Genomic DNA, 19558 nt, shown 5'->3' on the forward strand with positions numbered 1-19558 from the left:
GTAAACATCCGGGAAGTATCAGATAGGGTCCTCAGGTTTGGAGGACAAGATCTCTGTGGTTCCTCCTTTTTCTATTTAAATATCCACATGGAATGAATGTGAGTGGAAAATCATTAAGATATTGGTGTCTGTGGCAACAAAGGCAATGTGAACAGAGGACATGACATGGACCACAGAGCAAGGTGCCTTTGGAGGCTTCTACCCATACACTCTGTGTCTCGAAGGGCGGAATGAACATTGGGATCTTTAGTCTGATAACAATGAGAAGCTATTGAAGCAAAGCAAGCCATAGAGTGGCAGGACCCTGTGAGTTTCTTGCTGTGACCATTCCAGCTTCAGTACAGAGAACTGTTTGAAGGAGAGCCAAACTGGATGCTCAGAATCAGAGTGTCTTTAAAACCAGACTCATTCCTTTTCATTATACTCCCCTCCAGAAAGTCCGTCCTCTGATTCTTCATGTCTTCTAACTAATTTATCCCAACCTTTCCTGTGCTACTGAAATGAATAGCGTTTCCTCCTCCTCAAAACCTGGCTGTCCACGGAACGAGCACCTCTTGCCGTATCCCTGTTATCTAGGCAATTGGCCTCACGCTCAGATCGATCTTGTTTTGGCATCGTCTTCCTAATGATGTTCCAGGGTTGTTCTCATTCCCCACCGAGGTATGTCCACGCCGGCGTGCTGCCGCTCTTCCCGGGGCCTGGGGAAGTGAGCGCCGCCCAGAGCAGGCCCCGACCGCCGTCCCTCTGCCCAGAGTCGGCTCCGCGGCGGGGACGCGCCCTGTCCCTTTCTCACCCCGTTAGGTGAAAATGCACTTTAGGAGGCGTCTCCAAGGATTCATATTCGGAGAATGCGTGTTGTGTAGGTTGTTAAAGAAATATTGATTTCTGACCCTTAACTGGAATACTAGGCTTTCATTTTTCTTCTTTTTACATAAATTGTGTGTCTTGTGCTCCCTCAGGGAGAACTCAGAAGCACTTTGTGCTGTGAAGGCTCCATTCTGGGATCCTATTCCTTTTTAGATGAATAGTGTAGATCTTGCTATCCCTGGAGCAGCCCCGTTTTTCTGTGTCACAGGGCACTCACTGGGCTGCGTTTGGACTCGGAACTCCTGAGCTTCCAGGCCAGCTCCCGGTGGCCGCGTGGAGCTTCCCGCTGCCGGGGGGAGAGGCTCCTTGGCAGATAGGAACGTTGGCTTTTGTTCACCAAAGCCTTACATGTGGTTAATAGAAGTTGAAATTTTGTTGTAGCAAGTGAGGTCTAAGCATTTGTTTCTGAAATATTGTCCGCATGTACTCTTCCAGAGAACACTGTCCCTGAAGCTGTGTTACACCGGCCTGCAGGCCGGGTGGGAGGTGGGTTTGTACCAAACGTTTCAATATGTCACAGAAAATGAAGTATGGCCACACAGAATTTTACAGTCTTACCTACCTTTTTTCTTCACTAGCTGAAGGCAAGCAAATATACTTTATGTTCCCATCCCCCTACTTTCCTTGACATTTTATTTTTATCAACCTCTTAGGAAGTTCCACGGTTTTGTGTTCTTTTTTCCCTTCCTTTTTTGACCTAGGGTCTAAACACACAACTGGAAAATGAAAAGTTGGGAATGTTTCTTATCTATCTGTGCATGAAATGTTACTTTAAACACATTTAATAATATTACTAATTAATTTAATTACACATACTGTAGTTGCATTAACACATTTTTCTATTATCTGCTTTAATGAGAGACAGCACCCCCCCCCCTTAACTTAAAGCTCTAATTGCTCCTGTTTATCAGATTTCTCTGTATACAGATTCTCTAGTTTACGATGTGTGCACAAGTCATTACAGTGGTGCTGATGTTGATGCGGTGGACTTGCTAACTGCTTCCTGCAGACATCCCTTTATGAATTTATGATGGGCAATAAAGACAAAGCGTCAGCAGCCCCTGGCCCAGGAGGAGGTCACTTTCCTTGTGCTCTGCTGGGGACAGTAGTGTGGACACACCTGCTGATCTGTGTAGTCAAGGACAATGCTCACACCCAGAGTCCTCAGACTGTGGGTACTCATTAATTTCCTGCAGAAAGGGCTGAGTGAGACAGACAGACAGACAGACAGACAGACAGAGACACAGCGATAAAAAATGGCCTCTGGAACAAACTTGTATTTCATATAATACACAGTTGTGTTTTGTTTGAGGATTTTAACCAAGGCTTCGTTCTTGTGGCCCTGACTGAATGTCTGTCTAGGTCATTTTGGAGTCTGTGTCAGTGATCTACAGTTCTTCAGTTACAACACGTAAATAATATATTTGGACACAATCATGTTACATCAGTTTCTTTGGTCTACAGTTTATTGTGCAAAAATGGACCAAATAAGACAAATACTGTTGTGAAGTAGTAAGTCGCAGGAAGATGAAACTTGTGTTATTCTGTTACTAGAAGATCTTCAAAGATTGTGGTTGTGAGTTGAGTTTACTAACGAGGGACAGCTTGCGATCCTTGTGACCGAGAGCCCCCACGTGCTGACTTTAAGACTGCTGTGTGCTTTGCCTTCATGGTCATGCTTCTTCCTGCGAGAAAGGTCATGCTTGATGATGTCTATCCTTTCTGTTCTCACTAACTAGTGAAATGAGAAGTCAGAGAAGTGGATTCCTAATTCTTAGCCTACAGCACACAAGAGTTACCTCAAAGTATCATTGATTTCAGAGTAGTCTGTGTTATCTGTGACTTTGTTTCATATAAATGCTATCTACAAATAACGCACAGAAGTACGATGAAATGTAAGGACTCAGCGACAGGAGGAAGGGCAAGCCACATAAGGGGAAAATGCTCTGTGTTTGCAAAGGATGGGCAGCCAGGGAGGTGGAGAGCAGGAAGCAGGCAGGAAGGTTTTCCTGATGCTTCTGAAATTTGTGCAGTAGAGGAGAAGGTTCTCACACATCATGTGATTCCTGTAGAGACAAAAACAGGACTTTAATCCCATGATAGAGTAGATAAACCGACAGTGAGATCGTGAGATTCATTTTACCTACATTTTAACTCAGTGTTTAAAAATGAGGCTGTTTTCCTTATGTTGAGAAAATTCAGATAATTAAATGTAATTAAGGGTGCAGACTAAAAGAAAAAATAGAGCGTTGTACACTTATCAAGGTTGTGAGTGGTTAGGACTTAAAATAGTTGTTATTATTTAAAAATGATAATGACTGGAAGTCCTGTAGAATATTGCTGAAATTGTTGTGGCAAAAGCTTAGTTAAAACTAAAGGAGGAAGCGATGGCTAGTTTATGTTTCAGTATAGAATGGCAGAATGGAGACAAATGATTTGGTCTGTACCTGTATTTATTCAGTTACTCCGTACATGTTTCCTAGGAGGTGCTGGTGGCGATTGTTGAGCCTGAATTGTCGGCATTTTATAGAGATGAAGATTGTTTCCTCCTGAATTAACTAAGTTTGAGGTGACCCTGCTGTGCTGTCCGGAGGAGAGCACAGGGGGGACACTGTGTGCACCCCTCTCTCCTCCACAGCAGGTGAGCCTCGCTGTGTTCTTCCTCATGGCTGCCAACTAAGATGCCTTTAAAGAACCTACCACTGACAGAGAAGCAAAATGCTGAATAACCATGCATCCCAGAAAACACTTATATATAGAAACGGTGGTGATATTCGTGGGCATGGGGATGTGCTAAGATATCTGTGAGACATGAGCTATGTGGGGATGACGGGCTTGATGGCGGAGCAGTGGCCGTGGTGAAGGATCTCGCTTGATGACTATATTCGCCCACGATGGATAAGCAAATAGCTGCGGATTCTTACGCGCCCCCAGTCGCCATAGGCAGCAGCACGCTAGTGCCCGAGCCTTTCACTGTGCCTGCAGTGCCCTTTCGGGGCGCCCTGGCACTGGCTACTTCTCCAGCCCGTCCCCCCCAGCCCCACTCGCTCGCCAGCACAGGCGCTGGGCGCTCTGCCATCCCTGCCTCCCAGCTGGCTCCCGCTCCAGTCAGTCTCCGAGTCTCTGCTCAAATGTCATCTTCTCACAGTGCTCTCCCTGGCCTCCCTCTGTAAAAGAGCAGCTTCCAGTCTCTAGTGCAGCAGAGCGCCTTGTTTTCCTTCACGAAATGTCGCAACGCCATGCGGATTTTACACTCCTCTTCTAGTTTGCTGTTTATGTCTGCCACTCGATAAAAAGTTGCACGAGGTCGGGGATTTCTCTCTTGGGTTATAGTGCCTGGCCCTCAACGCTGTCCGCTCAGCCGATGGACAATCTAGTCATACCCCACAAGGACCCGAGGAAGTAGGTCCTGTTGTCTTTTTCTGTTTCGTTAAGGAAGATCCCGAGTCTTGTGGTGCCAAGGTGGCCTCTTCAGAGTCTCCCTCCGTAATCCAAGGTTGAAGCAGGTGGCTCTGCTGTACTAATGGCATGTAATGGCAAGTTGGAGTAAAAATTAGTCCTCAACCAACCTAACGTCGGTGTGTATGCTTGGGCTATTTCCCTGACATTAATCTATATTTATTGACAGCATGTTAACTATTTCTCTGTGTATTATGTGAAGTCTCTCTCTCTCTCTCTCATTCGAAAAAGGTGCCTTGCAGTGATAATCAAGGTGATCTCAAAGAATGAATTTGCTCACATGGGCCAAGTGTTTCCTCCTGTGGTGTGAGCTGTGTCCCAAAGAATTAGCCCTCCTTAAAATGAATTAGTAACCCCAGAATCCTGGCCAGATTCCCACTCGGATAGCCCAGAAACTGTTGAAAACTTGGAATCTATTGAAATTGGCCTGGCTTGACTGCAGTCCCAGCATTAATTGTGGTATAAAAGAGTTTCTCTAGAGACCCGAGCATGTATTATCCTGATGCATCTAAGATCATTTTGTCTCAAGTTATTATTATTATGATTCTTTTTAGTTTCTTTCTCTCATGAGATATGACCTGAATGTCTACCTAAGTTTTTATTTTTGTTCGTTAATCCCATGCATGAATAACTGTAAACTCCTTTATTCTTAGCCTTGCCAAACTTTTCCTCACTTGAATGACTGTTCTGTCTCCTGGTCCTTATCCCAGCGTGCTGCAGACATTAGCCACCGAAGCTTTCAGATCTCCACCCCTTGCATTAGTGTTTCTTGGTTGGGCGGTGAGGATTGGTCGGTGAAACTTTGCTTATTGCTCAAGGTCTCTGAGGTAACTTGAGTCCTCGTGGGAGACATAGATGTTGGAACATTGAAATTAGGTGACAAAATGGCTCCCATCCCCTTTCTGAACTATGTCTGCTTTTCAAGTGTGACAGGCTGTTTGTACTGGCCTGCTTTGTCCTGTCAGGTGTATTCCCAGGGTGGGGGAGGGAGGGTCAACTAGACTGCTAAAGTAGTTTTTCTTAGGTAAAACTAAAACAAATATCCAAGAAATCCCATATTTTTTCTGGCAACTATTGACCTCATAATTAATTCAGATGTTAGCGGTGTCACATGGTTATTTAGCTCCATGAGCTGGCTCTGCCTCGAGTTGGCATCATGAAGTCTGCAGTGCCGTGGTATGTGTTCTAAGGGGCAATGCCCGTGACGTGGGCATAGCCCAAGCTTGTACTCTGATGCGAGTGACGTTTATCTTATCCTTAGCTTGCACAAGGATTCACTTTCGTTAAAAGACAAAAAAAACTATTCCTAGGAGATAGTTGGCCTCGGACATTTTGGCCCAGAGTAAGGAACCGAGAATGCTAAGTCTTTGCATTTAAATCTGCCTGGATCACACACATGTGGAAAGCCATGAATGCTTCCCGCCTCCCGTTCCTCACCTTTATCAAGAGAGGAGATGTGAACCATGGGCCCTTAGAGCTCCAGCAGCTAATATTAGAAAAATGCTTGGAAAGTGACCAATGGAAAGAACTAGAAATGCAGTTGCGAATGGATTTATATGCTCTCACTCTCCTTCAGACCTATTTCTACCAGTTTTTTCCAAAGACATTTTCCAGAGCGCCTCGTGAAGTGCGGCCGGATGACACTGTAGTAAATGTGTTTCCTGAGTTGGTTGGCTGTTTCTAAGATGTGTCCACACCTCAAATTCAGATGTTTACCTGCTGGGGTGTTAAATCATGGAAAGTGTTGTTGCTTTGGGTTGCCAGCTGCAGCCTCCTGCCCTGGCGGCTGCGATGAGCTGTGTGGGGCTTTCTACAGGGTTTCCCCTGAATCGTGGTCCATGTGTACCCAGAAGCACATGACTCCGCACGGAAAAGCATAGCTTCGATTCTCATGGTGATCATAAATAGGTAGAAAGTCTGCTTTGAAATGAGCAGCTCACGGAGCTCTCCTCCCCTCCTGCAAGGTGGGGCGAGGACCTGGGCGTGGGAGTGGATGAGCGGATGGCGGGCTCCCCAGCTCCTCCGCCCGGCAGTGAGCGGATCGAGGGGCTCCCCAGCTCCTCCGCCCGGCAGTGAGCGGATCGAGGGGCTCCCCAGCTCCTCCGCCCGGCAGTGAGCGGATCGAGGGGCTCCCCAGCTCCTCCACCCGGCAGTGAGCGGATTGAGGGGCTCCCCAGCTCCTCCACCCGGCAGTGAGCGGATCGAGGGGCTCCCCAGCTCCTCCGCCCGGCAGTGAGCGGATCGAGGGGCTCCCCAGCTCCTCCGCCCGGCAGTGAGCGGATTGAGGGGCTCCCCAGCTCCTCCGCCCCGGTGCCTCGCCCTCCCGGGCCCCGTCTAAGGTGGACAGACATGGGAAGGGAGGAAAGGCAAATGAGTGCTAGTAAATAGTAAAGCCCCCGGGCTATTTTAACTAACATTTCTGTAAACTTGCACACGTGTTATGAAGGAATTAGAAATGTGTTTCCTGTGAGGGCATGCACTGCCTCGTCGTTAGTGAAAAGCTCCTGTAGTGACTCACCTGGCAGTAGTTTAGTCTGTGTGTGTTTTCATAAAGCGCCATCCACGCCGAAGCCCACGTTGGTGTCCGGAAGCATCAGAAGCGGAGGGATGTCGCCGGGCCGTGGGGTCTCCAGGGACCGCCCGCCGAGGGGCGGGCAGACCTGAGTGGAGGCCCACCGCTAGCTCGCCCCCCGGGGGGTCCGTGGCAGGCTCCTCAGCCTCGCCGCCTCCCCTGGTCGCCAGTCACGAGGTGGTGACTCCATCCAGGCCTTCGACCTCCTTGAGACCATTTTTGTTTCCCCTGTTTACCTCTTTTTTTTTTTTTTTTTTTTTTTTTTTTTTTTGGCCAGTCCTGGGCCTTGGACTCAGGGCCTGAGCACTGTCCCTGGCTTCTTCCCGCTCAAGGCTAGCACTCTGCCACTTGAGCCACAGCGCCGCTTCTGGCCGTTTTCTGTATATGTGGTGCTGGGGAATTGAACCTAGGGCCTCGTGTATCCGAGGCAGGCACTCTTGCCACTAGGCTATATCCCCAGCCCCTCCCCTGTTTACCTCTTGATAAAAATTTTCCACGAGTTTTTTTTTTTTCCTTTTTTTAAGTAGTAGCTTCGGGGCGTGTAGTTGTAGGCGCCATAACCTCTTGCTGCCATTGGAGTGAACGGTCCTCTAAGCAAAGTCCTCCCATAGCTCACACTTACTTAACCCGCGCGTTCACGGCACATGCGTAAGCGTAGCAACGCCAGTGCGCATAGTGCTTTCGTTCTGGGGGTCTAGAGGTGACTTCCGGCCATCCTTGGGAATCTTGACGACTTAGAGAGCCACGCCCACTCAGCTTAGATTACACAAGGGTCTCTTTCCATTACTCTAATAAGATTTATTTTTTATTTTTATTTTTCCCAGTTCTGGGTCTTGAATCTCACAGCCTGAGCACTGTCCCTGGCTTCTTTTTGCTCAAGGCTAGCTAGCATTCTGCCACTTGAGCCACAGCACCACTTCTGGCTGAGGAATCGAACCCGGGGCTTCATGTATACGAGGTCAGCACTCTACCACTAGGCCATGTTCCCAGCCTTTAATACGAATTTTTTAAATTACTTAAGTATGTAAATAAGATGCACAATTCAGCCAGGCCACTTGATTATACAAAGTAGCTTCAAATCTACTTCAAACTACCTTAATTCAGATGGAAACTGTTTTGGCCGACTTGTCAGCTCACCTTGCTTTCAGTGTATGGGCTCAAGCTTCGGTTCACCTGCCATTCTTACCAGGTACCGGGAGTGCTGCAGGGCTCCATCCATTGTGCAGAAAAGCCAAGGATGATAGCTACACGATTTACCAGGAAAAACAGCCAGAAAGGATGTTGCCTGGCCTAGTCCAAGACAGTCTGATTCAGCCTACGGGAAAAGTTGTCCTTCTCAAGTCAGTTTTTGTTTTGTTTTGTTTTGGTGGAGAACCAGGGCTTTGTAATCCTTGTAAAGATAGGCTACTAGTTCCCAGTATGAAAATCAAGAGGAATAAGAGGTAGTGCTCTGCTAGTACTTCTGCTAGATATGGGTCTGTTATCTTCTAGTTCATACAAATCTAGTTGATTTGCATTTTTGAACAATTGCAGAAGTTTGTAATTTATCCAGTGGTTTTATATTTTAATATTTAATGACTTTAATTTTGAATGCTCAGGTATGAGCATCTTTGGGAACGTGTCAGTGTGTATCTATTCATTTTGTTTGATTATGGCCTGCACCCTATACATTTAATAACCAGAAAAACACATTATTCTAAGGTATTTTAAGAATGGCCCGGGAAGGTGTCTACCTACTGATGGGTAGATGCGGCTTGTGTGTAGACTGCGATGTTTCTGTTCATCCGCAGAAATCGCCACTCCTTTCGCCCTTCCTGGGCTCTGGGCTGAGGGAGCCATGCGCGGGCCTCTGTGTGGTGAAGTAGATGCATGGCCCGGCCACACCTTCCTCTCTCTCTCCATTTAGTTCTCTTTCATTGTACAGGCTGCTTCTTTTTTAAAAAGGGAAGGAAAAGCAAATTGATAAGATAAAACTCTGGGGGATTCCAAAATAAATACTGCCAACTGAGCTTTTTGGACGGCCAGGCCCAGAGTTATCTTACTGGGGTATCCGTTGCTGGTTGATTTACTCGCGAATGCCCAGCTGAGGTGAACTCCAGGCCCATAGCATTTCTTACTTTGTTACATTTTGTGAACAGATTAACGATCTCTCTTGCAGAATAAAAAAAAAAAGATAAATTCCAAAATGTAATAAATTCCAATCGTAGATTAAGGATGTAAGCTCCTAAGAAACAGGAAGGGTATCCACTGTTTTCAGCTGATCCCTTTTAAAGGGTGCTTGCCTGAGTGTGTCCTTGTGGTCAGCTCTCATGTCTGCACACGCGGCAGCTGTGCAGCTGCTAGGAAATGGAAGGTAAGTCCGACCTTCGGGCCAAGCTCCTCACGACGCTCTTCACCTCCGAGGGTTCTATTTTGGTGAGCTTTAGAAAGCAAGCACTGACTCTTGCCAGGGAATCACGATGCATTTTAGAGCCCCCTGATTGGGACGTCTCTAGACTATGGCACAAGAAGTGGTCACTTACCACTAAGATTCTCCGCAGCCACTGTCGTCTGTCTCTAGAAGCCATTAGTACACATCCACTTCCTTCTTGTTCTTATCACGGTTCACCTTTGTATTCACCCCATTCTCTTATTCTATAGTCAGATGAGCCAGGAAGACAGTATCCTTAGCAAAAAGCAAGTGCTCAGTTCTTTAAACACCGACGTCCTCTTTAAATCCATGTAGCTCTCTCATGTTAACTGACATCTCCAGTACTTGTAGTGGACCAACCAAGACTGCCCGAAGGACAGTCCATGCACCTGAAGTTAGACAAAGGGAATTGGTTTCATTGCTCTTAATGTTGCTTAAGGATTCCTTGATTTTTACCCCACATTTTTTTTTCCAGCTTGACGGTTTTCAGTTATTAAAGAAATGCCATAATGGACCAAACACTGATTCTTATTTTCTTCTAAGTGCACTCAGTTTCACATGGACTGTGTCTGGACATGGAAAGGAGTTGTCTTAAGATTAGATACAAGTGCCTCAGTTGTCTACGATATACTCCAAACCTTTGCTTTAAAACAGCCCCCTAGCCTCTGTAACAAGAAGAAATGAGATGTTTATGGAAAAGCCACGCATTGATTTCTTTTCTGTGGCTTCGGGTTTCACCACCTGGGTTTGCCCGTGTCCTCGGTCCTTACCACAGTCACTGGATAGGAGATAATTTGGGTTATTTTGCCTTTGATATGGATGTGAAATCAATGTTTCCTCTCCTAAACTTCCTTTTCAGTTACCATCTAGCTTTCACCCTAGCCCATCTCTCTTTCTCTGGCTCCAAAGCAGTATTTTTAGGATACAAAGAGCTCACATGGTTGCATTTTCAAATTTGGTTAGTTTAGCACCATTTTTTGAACCTATCAGAATGCCAGACAGTAACATGAAAGATGGGAGTCCCGTGTGGCCTGCTGGGCTCTGTCTTGAAAGGAGCACACAGCCCAGTGGGGGCAAAGAAGCCATCGAGGTGAGCATGAGAAGTGTGGGGTGGGAGGGGCCTGGCCAGGGGCTTGGGGCATGACGCAGCCTCACTGAGGGCGGTAGGCGTTCAGAGTTGCCTGTGTCTGAAGCTGCTACCTTCTCTGCCGAGTGTTCTTGGAGGTCCGTTCGTTCAATGTGAGATTTAGAAGAGGAAGAGACAGCTGGGCTTGGACAAACAAACCCCTTGGCCCCTCCGCCCCAGTGACGGCAGACAGAAGTGAGAAGTTTGAGTCGGTGGCCTCCGGTGTTCTTCTCAGGCCTGAAACTCCCAGTCCGAGTTTTTCTTTTTCAGCTCACTGAAAAATCTAAATGGCCCAAACATGTTTTGAAATCTACTTCAACAAATGATCCATAAAATAAATAAGCACAACATTCAATTTTTTGGAAAAGTAATCTAGCTGTAGAACCTAGTGGCCCCATAAACTGTTAATTTGGCCATGGTGTGGAAACGTGCAATGCTTGTTAAATGCGTCAGGGCTTAGGTGTGGCTTTTGGCTCACCGAGTGGGATTACCCATCAGCCCTTGGGCGGCCTCACGCGCCTGGCCAGGCGGCCCAGGGCGCATACAGACCTGCGCCAGACAAAAAGTGGCCTCCCCAGCCCCAGGAGTGTATCAAAATGAAACCAGACTCAGCTTTCTAAGTCCCAGTCAGTAAGATAACAATTCCGTTTACTGTGCTTAACATTTGGACTCTTACCTGCCAATGTGTACTAAAGCCCTCTTCCTAACCAATTTTTGGTGGCTTTTTAGAAGTAACGTGAGGTTTAGAGGTAACCTAAGTGTTTCTGGAATCTGATCATGGATCTCATCACTTCTGTTGTTTAAACTCCATCTGCATCCCTGCGACATAGGTTCGTAACCCTCCTCCTCAACCCTGAAACACTTGCCAAAACATACGGTTGTTTTCTTCTCCGTGATTAACTTGGGTATCTTTAAAATTAAAAAAAAGTGCTTTCCCTGTTCCATTCAACCTAAATCTTTGTAATAGCAAACGGTGTAATTGCCCTGAAAATCTATGTACAATAATCCGTCAGACACCTTCCATTAGCTTATGTGCAGAAGATATTTCTTGTTCTTTTTATTTTATTTTTGCAGTTTCAGAGATGAAGCCCAGTGATTTCACTCCTGTTAGGCAAACACTCTTTGTTCTTTTGTTTTGCTTTGGAGACAGGATCTTGCTATGTATAGCTCAAGCTGACCTCAAAAGTGGGATGGTCCTGCCTCAGCCTCCCTAATGCTGGGATTGTGGGCATGTACCGCCTCGCTCTGCACTTCCTCCTCTTTTAAATGAGACTTTCCGACTGTACTTTTAAGTATCAACCAAACATGCTAATCTCTTAGGATCTATTATTAAAATCTCTTAAACATTCTTAGAATCTTAAAGGCTGTGATTATTCTATTTACTTCCATGTAAAATTAAATGGAAATGAATCTTCCTGAAATAGCCACATTTTCTCTTTCTCAAATATACATCTGGCATACAAACTTAAAAACTACTAATTTGAATCTCTAGTCTGTGTTTCCATGACACCAAACATCTGGATGAAAAGAGAAGGATTTAGTTAGATGTTCCTAAATATCCAAATATTGTGTTGTTAAAACAGTTAGCTGGATATTTTTGAATAATGTACATAGCAAAGCCAGTGCTTTCTACTAGAAAACATTATCAGTTTCAGAAATAGCACATTTCTTGACAATTAAGTATTGGCGATTTATTCTGTAGTAGGAGTGTGGAAAGTTCAAGGTCAGGCAGCTAGCTAGATAGGGTGGCTTATCCTGTATTTCCAGCTGCTTGGGAGCTGAAATTCAGTAGGATTTCAGTTCAAGATCAGCCTTGGGTGGGAGAGAATTGGAAGGGAGGAAGGGAGGGAAGGAGGAAGGAAGGGAGGGAGGGAGGGAAGGAAAGAAGGAAGGGAGGGAAGGAGAGAAGGGAAAGAAGGAGGGAAGGAAGGCAGGCAGACTGGCTAGGGTTGTGTTTGTTTCTGGTAATAGAACATCTGCCTAGCAAGGTTGAGGCTCTTAACATTTTTTAAACAAAGAGAGAGGGAAGGAAGGAGGGGAAGGGAAAGAAGAAAGCAAGAAGAAGAAGGTGGGTTGGTTTGTTGATTTAAGGTTAAATAAGACTTGAACTCTGACACTGCAGTTTATGCATAGGAGGGTAAGTGGAGTGATGAAAGGCAGAGAGAGAGGGAAAGCCTCGAGGTTTGGCACAGGGGAGTGACTGGCTCATACTATTTGTACTGAGTGTGATGGATTCATAGGGGGCTGAATGTGCCAGAATTGTGAAAACAGAGTTCCCATGGTGATCACTATTAGAAATGTCCTTACACACATCAGATAGCCCCACACCATCCGGATGATGGCAGTTGTTGTCTTACTTGATGCAGCGTCTGGTTGCCCTAAGGTTTCTGTGTGTAGATGTGTTCCTCAGGTATTTTTGTTAGTGAAAACGTCCTGAAAAGTTTGAAGGCCACATAGAAAGCAGGCTGAGTAAACCTCCCGTCATGTTAAGAGAGTGCCAGAATCTCACCTTGTACTCTGCTTTTCCAGTTCAGATCCAGAATTTCACAGTCCTATTTTCATGGCATTTTTGAACCTTTATATTCCAAGTCGTGTTACTTTTTAAATCTGTTTTCATCACTCTGATAAGTTCTTTAAATCCTAAATGATCATTAGTTTTGCCACATTTGACTGGAGTTTGCAGGCAGGAGTTTGAGGGCAGAGTGAGGCTTCTTCCTAAACCATTGGGTTAGGAATTTAGTCAGGACTGTGTACTGGCTCAGGAGACTGAACGGTAAAGGTAGCTAGTTTTAGTCAGCATTTAATCCAGTCGTAGGAATGTTAGGATCTGCTCCTGCATTTATTTGCTGGTTCTGCTTTAATTGCATGAGCTTCATATTCTCAATCTGGTGCTCTCCATTTGGTGGCAGCGAAGACCATCTAAACACACTACAGCCTAGAAGCCTGGGAGAAGGCCTTTGGCATTCCTGTGATGGACTTTAACTAACTGGGGCCCTGTGTTCAGTGTAGCTAGCGTGGTTAACTACATTGACTGGCTAAGCCCGGATCACTAAGCCACCCCTGAGCACACCCGACACTATTATCAGAAGAGGGGGAAGTGAGATGCAGTGGGAAATGTTGAAGCCACAGTGGGAAAGCTGTCTACTTATCGTTGGGATAGTATCAAACTGCAGAATCTAGCAGCATAGAGAAAGCAGAAATAGGATCATCACACATGCTATAAACAAGATTCACAAGTCTTCTTTCTTGGGACTTCAGCTCTTAAACACAGGGAGCTGACGCCCATCCAGGTAGTGCCGAGGCTCCTTTGCAGAGGGGCCGCTCGGGTCTTATTGGTTTTCTGGTGTGGGCTGCAGTTCGACGCTGTCAGTCCACCATGGGCACAGCTGTAAAGCACGCACTTCATCCTGGCGCAAACCTCCTGGCCTTGTACTTGGTGGGCTGATGGGCGGTCAGCCTCGCTCGGGAGCTGCGGCACGGCAGCGGGCGTGGGCATCCCGCAGGAAAGCCCCGTCCTCGTGACCTGGTGTGGGCTCGCTGAGAATGCTGAGACTGAGGTGCTGGAGTTGCTGAGCATGCTCACTGGAGGTGTAGATGAAACACACACCGACTCCAACAGGCAATTGGCCAACTCTATTACAGTCTTGGATAAAACATTTCTGAAATGATCAATATGTCAACATGCAGAGCTGAGTGAAGTCTCAGATGCCATGTCTTTTATCTCGTTTTAGTTACCCATCAGATAGATATGGGTAGCTTCCAGTGAAGACTATCTATCTATCTAACTATCTATCTAACTTTATCTCCCTCTCTTTAGCAAAAGCATCCTTCAAGTATCTTCAGAGTAACCTAGGCAACTGTTACCATAACCCACACATCAGAGGTGTTAACCTGCAACAAGCGATTGGGAAGCCAATAATGTAGTTCTCAGTTGTATGGCTTCCAAAATGAGTCCTTCTTAAGTCATTGAAGATCACATACTGTGACTGTTCTCTGTCCGGATGTCTAACATCTGAGTTGATCCAGGGTTATCGAGGGCAATATTGTGGGGTATTTTCCATAGTCACGGCCCCCTTGTTGCCTTGCTGTGGTCATCTTGGCCCCATTAGTTTTAGCTTGGACTAGTCACAAGGTGCTCACTCTAGCCTGGTAGCTTAATCAGATATGAAAGTGGGGACACAAACACAAGTGCACGCATGTGCGTGCGTGCGCGCGCACACACACACACACACTTTTAACAAGCAGCAGGATAAGGGCTTGCTGTTTACTTTCCTCGTGTTCCTTGGCAGGGGTTCCTACCTGTCTGGAGAAGAGGTGGTTACCCCACTCTTAGCAGCACCTGCTCCCATGCTGGTGACTGCTGTTTAAGTCCAGTAAGCCTGGGTATGTCTAGGCTAAGATCAGCCCAAAGGCTTTTCAGGTCTAATGATTTGTCGTTCTGATCTTGAGGCAGAGACAGTGATACGGTATACAGAAAACAGGTTTCAACGTAGTAACACAGCAAGCTGTAGATGCATCCTGTTTCATGTAGAAGTGCTTCATGAGAAACCCAGTGGAATGGCAGATGAAGTGTGCTGTGTCCTGATGTGGTGTTTAGCAGCTCAGACAGCTCCGTGTGCATGGGTGTGCGCGTGAACGTGTGGCATGGTGGGAGACCCAGAGGCTGAGAGAAAGAGGCAGCAGGACGAGCCGGAGCTCCCCCTCACGGACCTTGTTATTACAGTCTCTAGGTGTTCTCTATCTCGTGTGGCACTCTGTTCACCTCCTCCTCTTGCCATGCCATCACAGAGCCCCTTTCTTGTTTAAGAGGATAAAACTCCTTTCCTCCTTCCCTTCCTCCTCCCTCCTTCCCTCCTTCCCTCTCTCCCTTCCTCCCTTTATTCCTGTCCATCTGTCCTGGCATTTGAACTCAGGGCCTGGACACTGGCCTTGAGCTTTTTGCTCAAGGTAACACCCTACCACTAGAGCCACAGCTCCACTTGTGGCTTTCTCGTGGTAAGCTGGAGGTGAGCGTCTCATAGGCTTTCCTGTTTGGGCTGGCTTCGAACCTCCGCCCTCAGCCTCCCGAGTAGCTAGGATTACAGGTGGAAGCCACCAGCACCCAGCTCAAAGTATTATTTTTGTTCCCTATTTTATTTTCAAAATCGGCCCAAAACATATATTTTGCTCATAACATAGGAACAGTTGCTAAATTAGTGGCCATTGACCAAAGTTGACATTCTAAGCAGTTGGATTTACTTATTTAGCGCCAGCCTGAACCTTACCAAGGTTTACTGAGGCAAGCTCAGTAAATCATGTCTGCCAAGCGTTTCACTGCTCATGTTAGGGACAATGCTTCAAAGGTTTTATACACACTCGGCATCATCAAAATAAAGGTCACCTAGGTTAACTCTATAGAATGAATATTTTGGAAGAGGAGAAATTTGGGATCTTAATGATCAGTTCCCAAGAGGTTGTTTAAACTTTTCCAATAAGTTACTTGACAAAAACAGAGATAGGATATAAGAAAAACGATACCTCGCTTTCCAGTAACTGATTTGAGTTTCCTTCTGAAGCCTGGCTATATTTCTGAGTTTGGGTTCTTGGAATATTTCAGTTTCTTTCCAATAAATGTCCTTTTAAATTAAAAAAAAACAACACAAAAACGTAAGTTACTTGACTATTTTCCTGAATAGTTGCATTATAGCATCACAGAATGTGTAATATTCCGTTTTCAAAGAGTCTGTCTAGTAGATTTTCTAGCCCTTGAGCCTGGCAGACAGAGTCAAAGGATGAGTCTTAAGAGGTAAACTCTAATCCTGTAAGTTTCTTGCTTTATAAACTGTCCGGCGAGCCAGGTGCTTTCTGGTGGCTCAGGCCTGTAAGTCAGTTACTCAAGAGGCTGAGATCTGAGGATCACGGTTCAGAGCCAGCCAGAGCAGGAAAGTCTGTGAAGCTCTTTATCTCCAAGTAACCACCAGAAAACAAGAAGTGCCTCTGTGGCTCAATGTGGTAGAGCGCTAGCCTGGCTGAGTTCAAGCCCCTTGACTGACCCCCCCCCCATAAAAAATTACAGTGAAAGAGTGACCCCAGTGTAAAAGAATATTTAACTATAAAAAATCCTGAATGGCTATACTTTTATAAACTACTTTGTACAAATTAGTTACAATTGAAAGTTGATACTGGATTTGACCTGGTGCTGGTGGCTCACCCTGTAATCCCAGCTACTCAGGAGTCTGAGATCTGAGGATCACGGTTCAAAGCCAGCCCGAGCAGGAAAGTCCATGAGACTTTTATCACCAATGAACCACTAGAAAACTGGAAGTGGAGCTGTGGCTCAAAGTGCTAGAGCACTAGCCTTGAGCAAAAGAGCTCAGGGACAGCGCCCAGGCCCTGAGTTCAAGCCCCACAACCAACACCATCAAAATAATTGATACTGGCCTTGAACTTGTAGGAAGCAGTTGTGCCCACAGGCGGTGGGGGGCACAGTGTGGGAGTCACCCCTCTAGACCTATGCAGCAGGAACCTGCGGTGCGCAGCTTTGGTGCAATATCTATGCATTTATTTTTATTTAAGAATGGATGATCCTTAATTGTTCCATAGTTTAGTAGTATATAGGGATAATCTTCTCCGTAGTGATTCAGTTTACAGACATTTAGGTGATTTTCCTTTTTGCTCCTGCAAATAACTGTTTTCATGTGTGCTTTCAATTCATTTAAAATGTTCGTGCATCGGCATCAAGCCTTCCAACATAGAATAGGTTCATGACCTAGCAGCTGCAGGTTGGACCTCATTGGAGAGGTGTTCATCCCAAAGTTGATGGTCCACCCATCAAACTGGCCCACCAGTGGTTTGTAAAGATGTCACCGATTCTCTCCTTGCACTCAATAAACCAGGTTAAACATTTCCCCTGCCCCGGAAGGCGACAGCACAGACCTGAGGCCTTGAATAAAGATAGCATTGAACTTTTAAGTGAATTTTTACAAGTTAGCCAATTAGAACCGTTTTCGTCTACGTTGAATCGTGAGCTGTAAATTTGTCTTCTTTATTTCTCAAGCACTTGTAATTCGATTTCAAATGAACAAGGTCTTGATGATGTATTTCCTCAATTCACCAGTGGCCTTAGAATTCTTTTGCGATGTGAAAAACTTGCGCCTTTGCCGAGAGGAGGGATCCCAGTCACTGTGATGTCACAAGGCATGTTCTGAAGAGCCACCTTGGGCCGCCAGACACAGTGCTTTGGCCCTCAACAGTGAACAGACTGAGCTATAGCTTCAGTCCAAGGACATGAAAACTGACAACAATTATTGCATGTGGTCTACTTCCAGTTTTCAAGTGCAAACATACCCAAGTTTATTTTAAATTTGAGCCATTCAGACATTTAGTAATATACTTCAAAGAAGATGTGAAGGCCTCCATGTTATTATTTCAATATGATGTCTGTTCTAATAAAGCTGAGAATGCATGTGATAGACAATGAAGCAGAAATTCTCTAGCTCCTCAGCTTGGCCTTACATGAATACATATATTTATAAATTAATACAAAACACATTGTCATGGTTCCAATGCCTCTGGAAGCTGATTGTGTTCCATCCCTCTTTTAATTTTAGAAATAGTGTGGCTGACTGCCAGAACCCTTTGAGATAAACATTCCACCCCACGTACGCTAGGGGTGTGGAGGCATGAATGTTGGAAAGCCACAGAATGTCACTTACATTATAAAGTTATTGTGGTCTACCCTATTAATTAAAAAAATAGCCATCTGTGCAAGGTGAATTTTGGTAAGACACCAGTTTTTTTCAGTGATTCTAGATGGAACTTTGAAGTGCTTTGATATAGTGTAAGTGTAGCCAAGGGATTCCCAAGATAAAGTGCACTGTTGATGTAATCCTGCGGTCACGGCTGAATTTCTAGTAGAGCCTGGAAACTCCTGTTATTCAATCAGAACTTGCCATCAGACTGGAAGGAACTGGCCTCCCCCTGACAGCCACTTTCCACTCCCACTTTGATGCTCGAAACTTTTCATTTAAACCTTCTGCCGCTTTGCCTTTGTCTTTCCCTTCCACACACATTGCACATGCACGTGCACGCTCACTGACACGCACACACGCGCACGCACGCTCAAGGACTCCCGGGCATGCGCGGTGAGCGAGGGAAGGCCGGCGGGCCTGGGAGCCGGGCACTCGGGGCCTCCCCAGGGCCGTCTGCACATTCTTTTCTTGCGCATCTTTATTTTCCTCCTGGTCTTTGCTAGTTGTAGCACTTTATTCCCATTGGGGAAAACAACCTATAAACATAGATGTTCGAAATCTTAAGAGTGGTAGAAATCAAAAGGTGCTGTTGCCTTGTATTTGGCAAGAAAATACCTTGACAAGATTTTATTTTTCCAATTGTCATTTCCCTCAGGATTTTCAGTCAATTAACGTTTGTACCGTTACCGTGGGCAGCCACTTCAGTGTCTGTGACGAGCAGTCCTTCTTGTTTGTGAAGTCATTCATTATCTCCATTACCAAGAGGAGGGTGGAGGACAATGACATTGTTTGCACGAGTCAGGGTGTGGGGAGAAGCCCTTGCCCCTTACGGGGCGATGGACGGCTCGGTCGGTGCGAGTGGCCAGCGCAGCCTCGCAGGATGCAAATTACTGACTGTGGATTCCAATTTAGCCTGTTCATTTTTCTTGCCTGTGCTGAAGACCATTAGCGGTTTTTGAAGCAGCGAAGGGGTCATTACTAACGGGGGAGGCTTGAAGCAGGAGGGGGAAGGAGGGGAAAGCCTTCTGTAATTACACAGCTTTCAGGAGCAGGCTGGAGGCCCCAGCCAAAAAAATGTCAACACCTCGCAATCAGAAAAATTTATTTTCATTTTATGCTTAACCCATATTAACTCAACATTATCATCTTTCTTTGTTAACATTTGCAGAATCTTAGAAGCCTGGCTCCTATACTAATATAAATCTAGTTAACCCTTTTGCTATACAGGGGATTTTGTGTGAGCTGATGGCATTTGAATCATTGTCTGCGTTTTGGATAGCGTATGCTGTTAGAACCCGAAGAACCGGAAGAGTCAAATCTTAAATGATTGAAAACTGTCTGCTTTCTCCAATACCAGAGTATTTGAGAACGGAACACTCTGGCTCTAGGGCCCC

General features: G+C 45.8%; 1 protein-coding gene across 6 annotated transcripts in view; it reads left to right on the forward strand.

The window, feature by feature from the left end:
• The window catches only part of Meis2 (Meis homeobox 2), a 174338-nt gene that overhangs the window by 104134 nt on the left and 50646 nt on the right, over positions 1-19558 (forward strand). The window contains exon 9 of one of the 6 annotated variants that reach the window (XM_048331944.1): positions 3537-3715. The exons of the other annotated variants lie outside the window; for them this stretch is intronic. Coding sequence (XP_048187901.1) covers positions 3537-3596 — 60 coding nt within the window. The 3' untranslated portion in view covers positions 3597-3715. Of the gene's footprint in view, positions 1-3536; positions 3716-19558 lie in introns of those variants that run through there. 6 annotated transcript variants of the gene reach the window in all.

Source organism: Perognathus longimembris, chromosome 23 (assembly GCF_023159225.1).
Source record: "Perognathus longimembris pacificus isolate PPM17 chromosome 23, ASM2315922v1, whole genome shotgun sequence".
Taxonomy (NCBI): domain Eukaryota; kingdom Metazoa; phylum Chordata; class Mammalia; order Rodentia; family Heteromyidae; genus Perognathus; species Perognathus longimembris.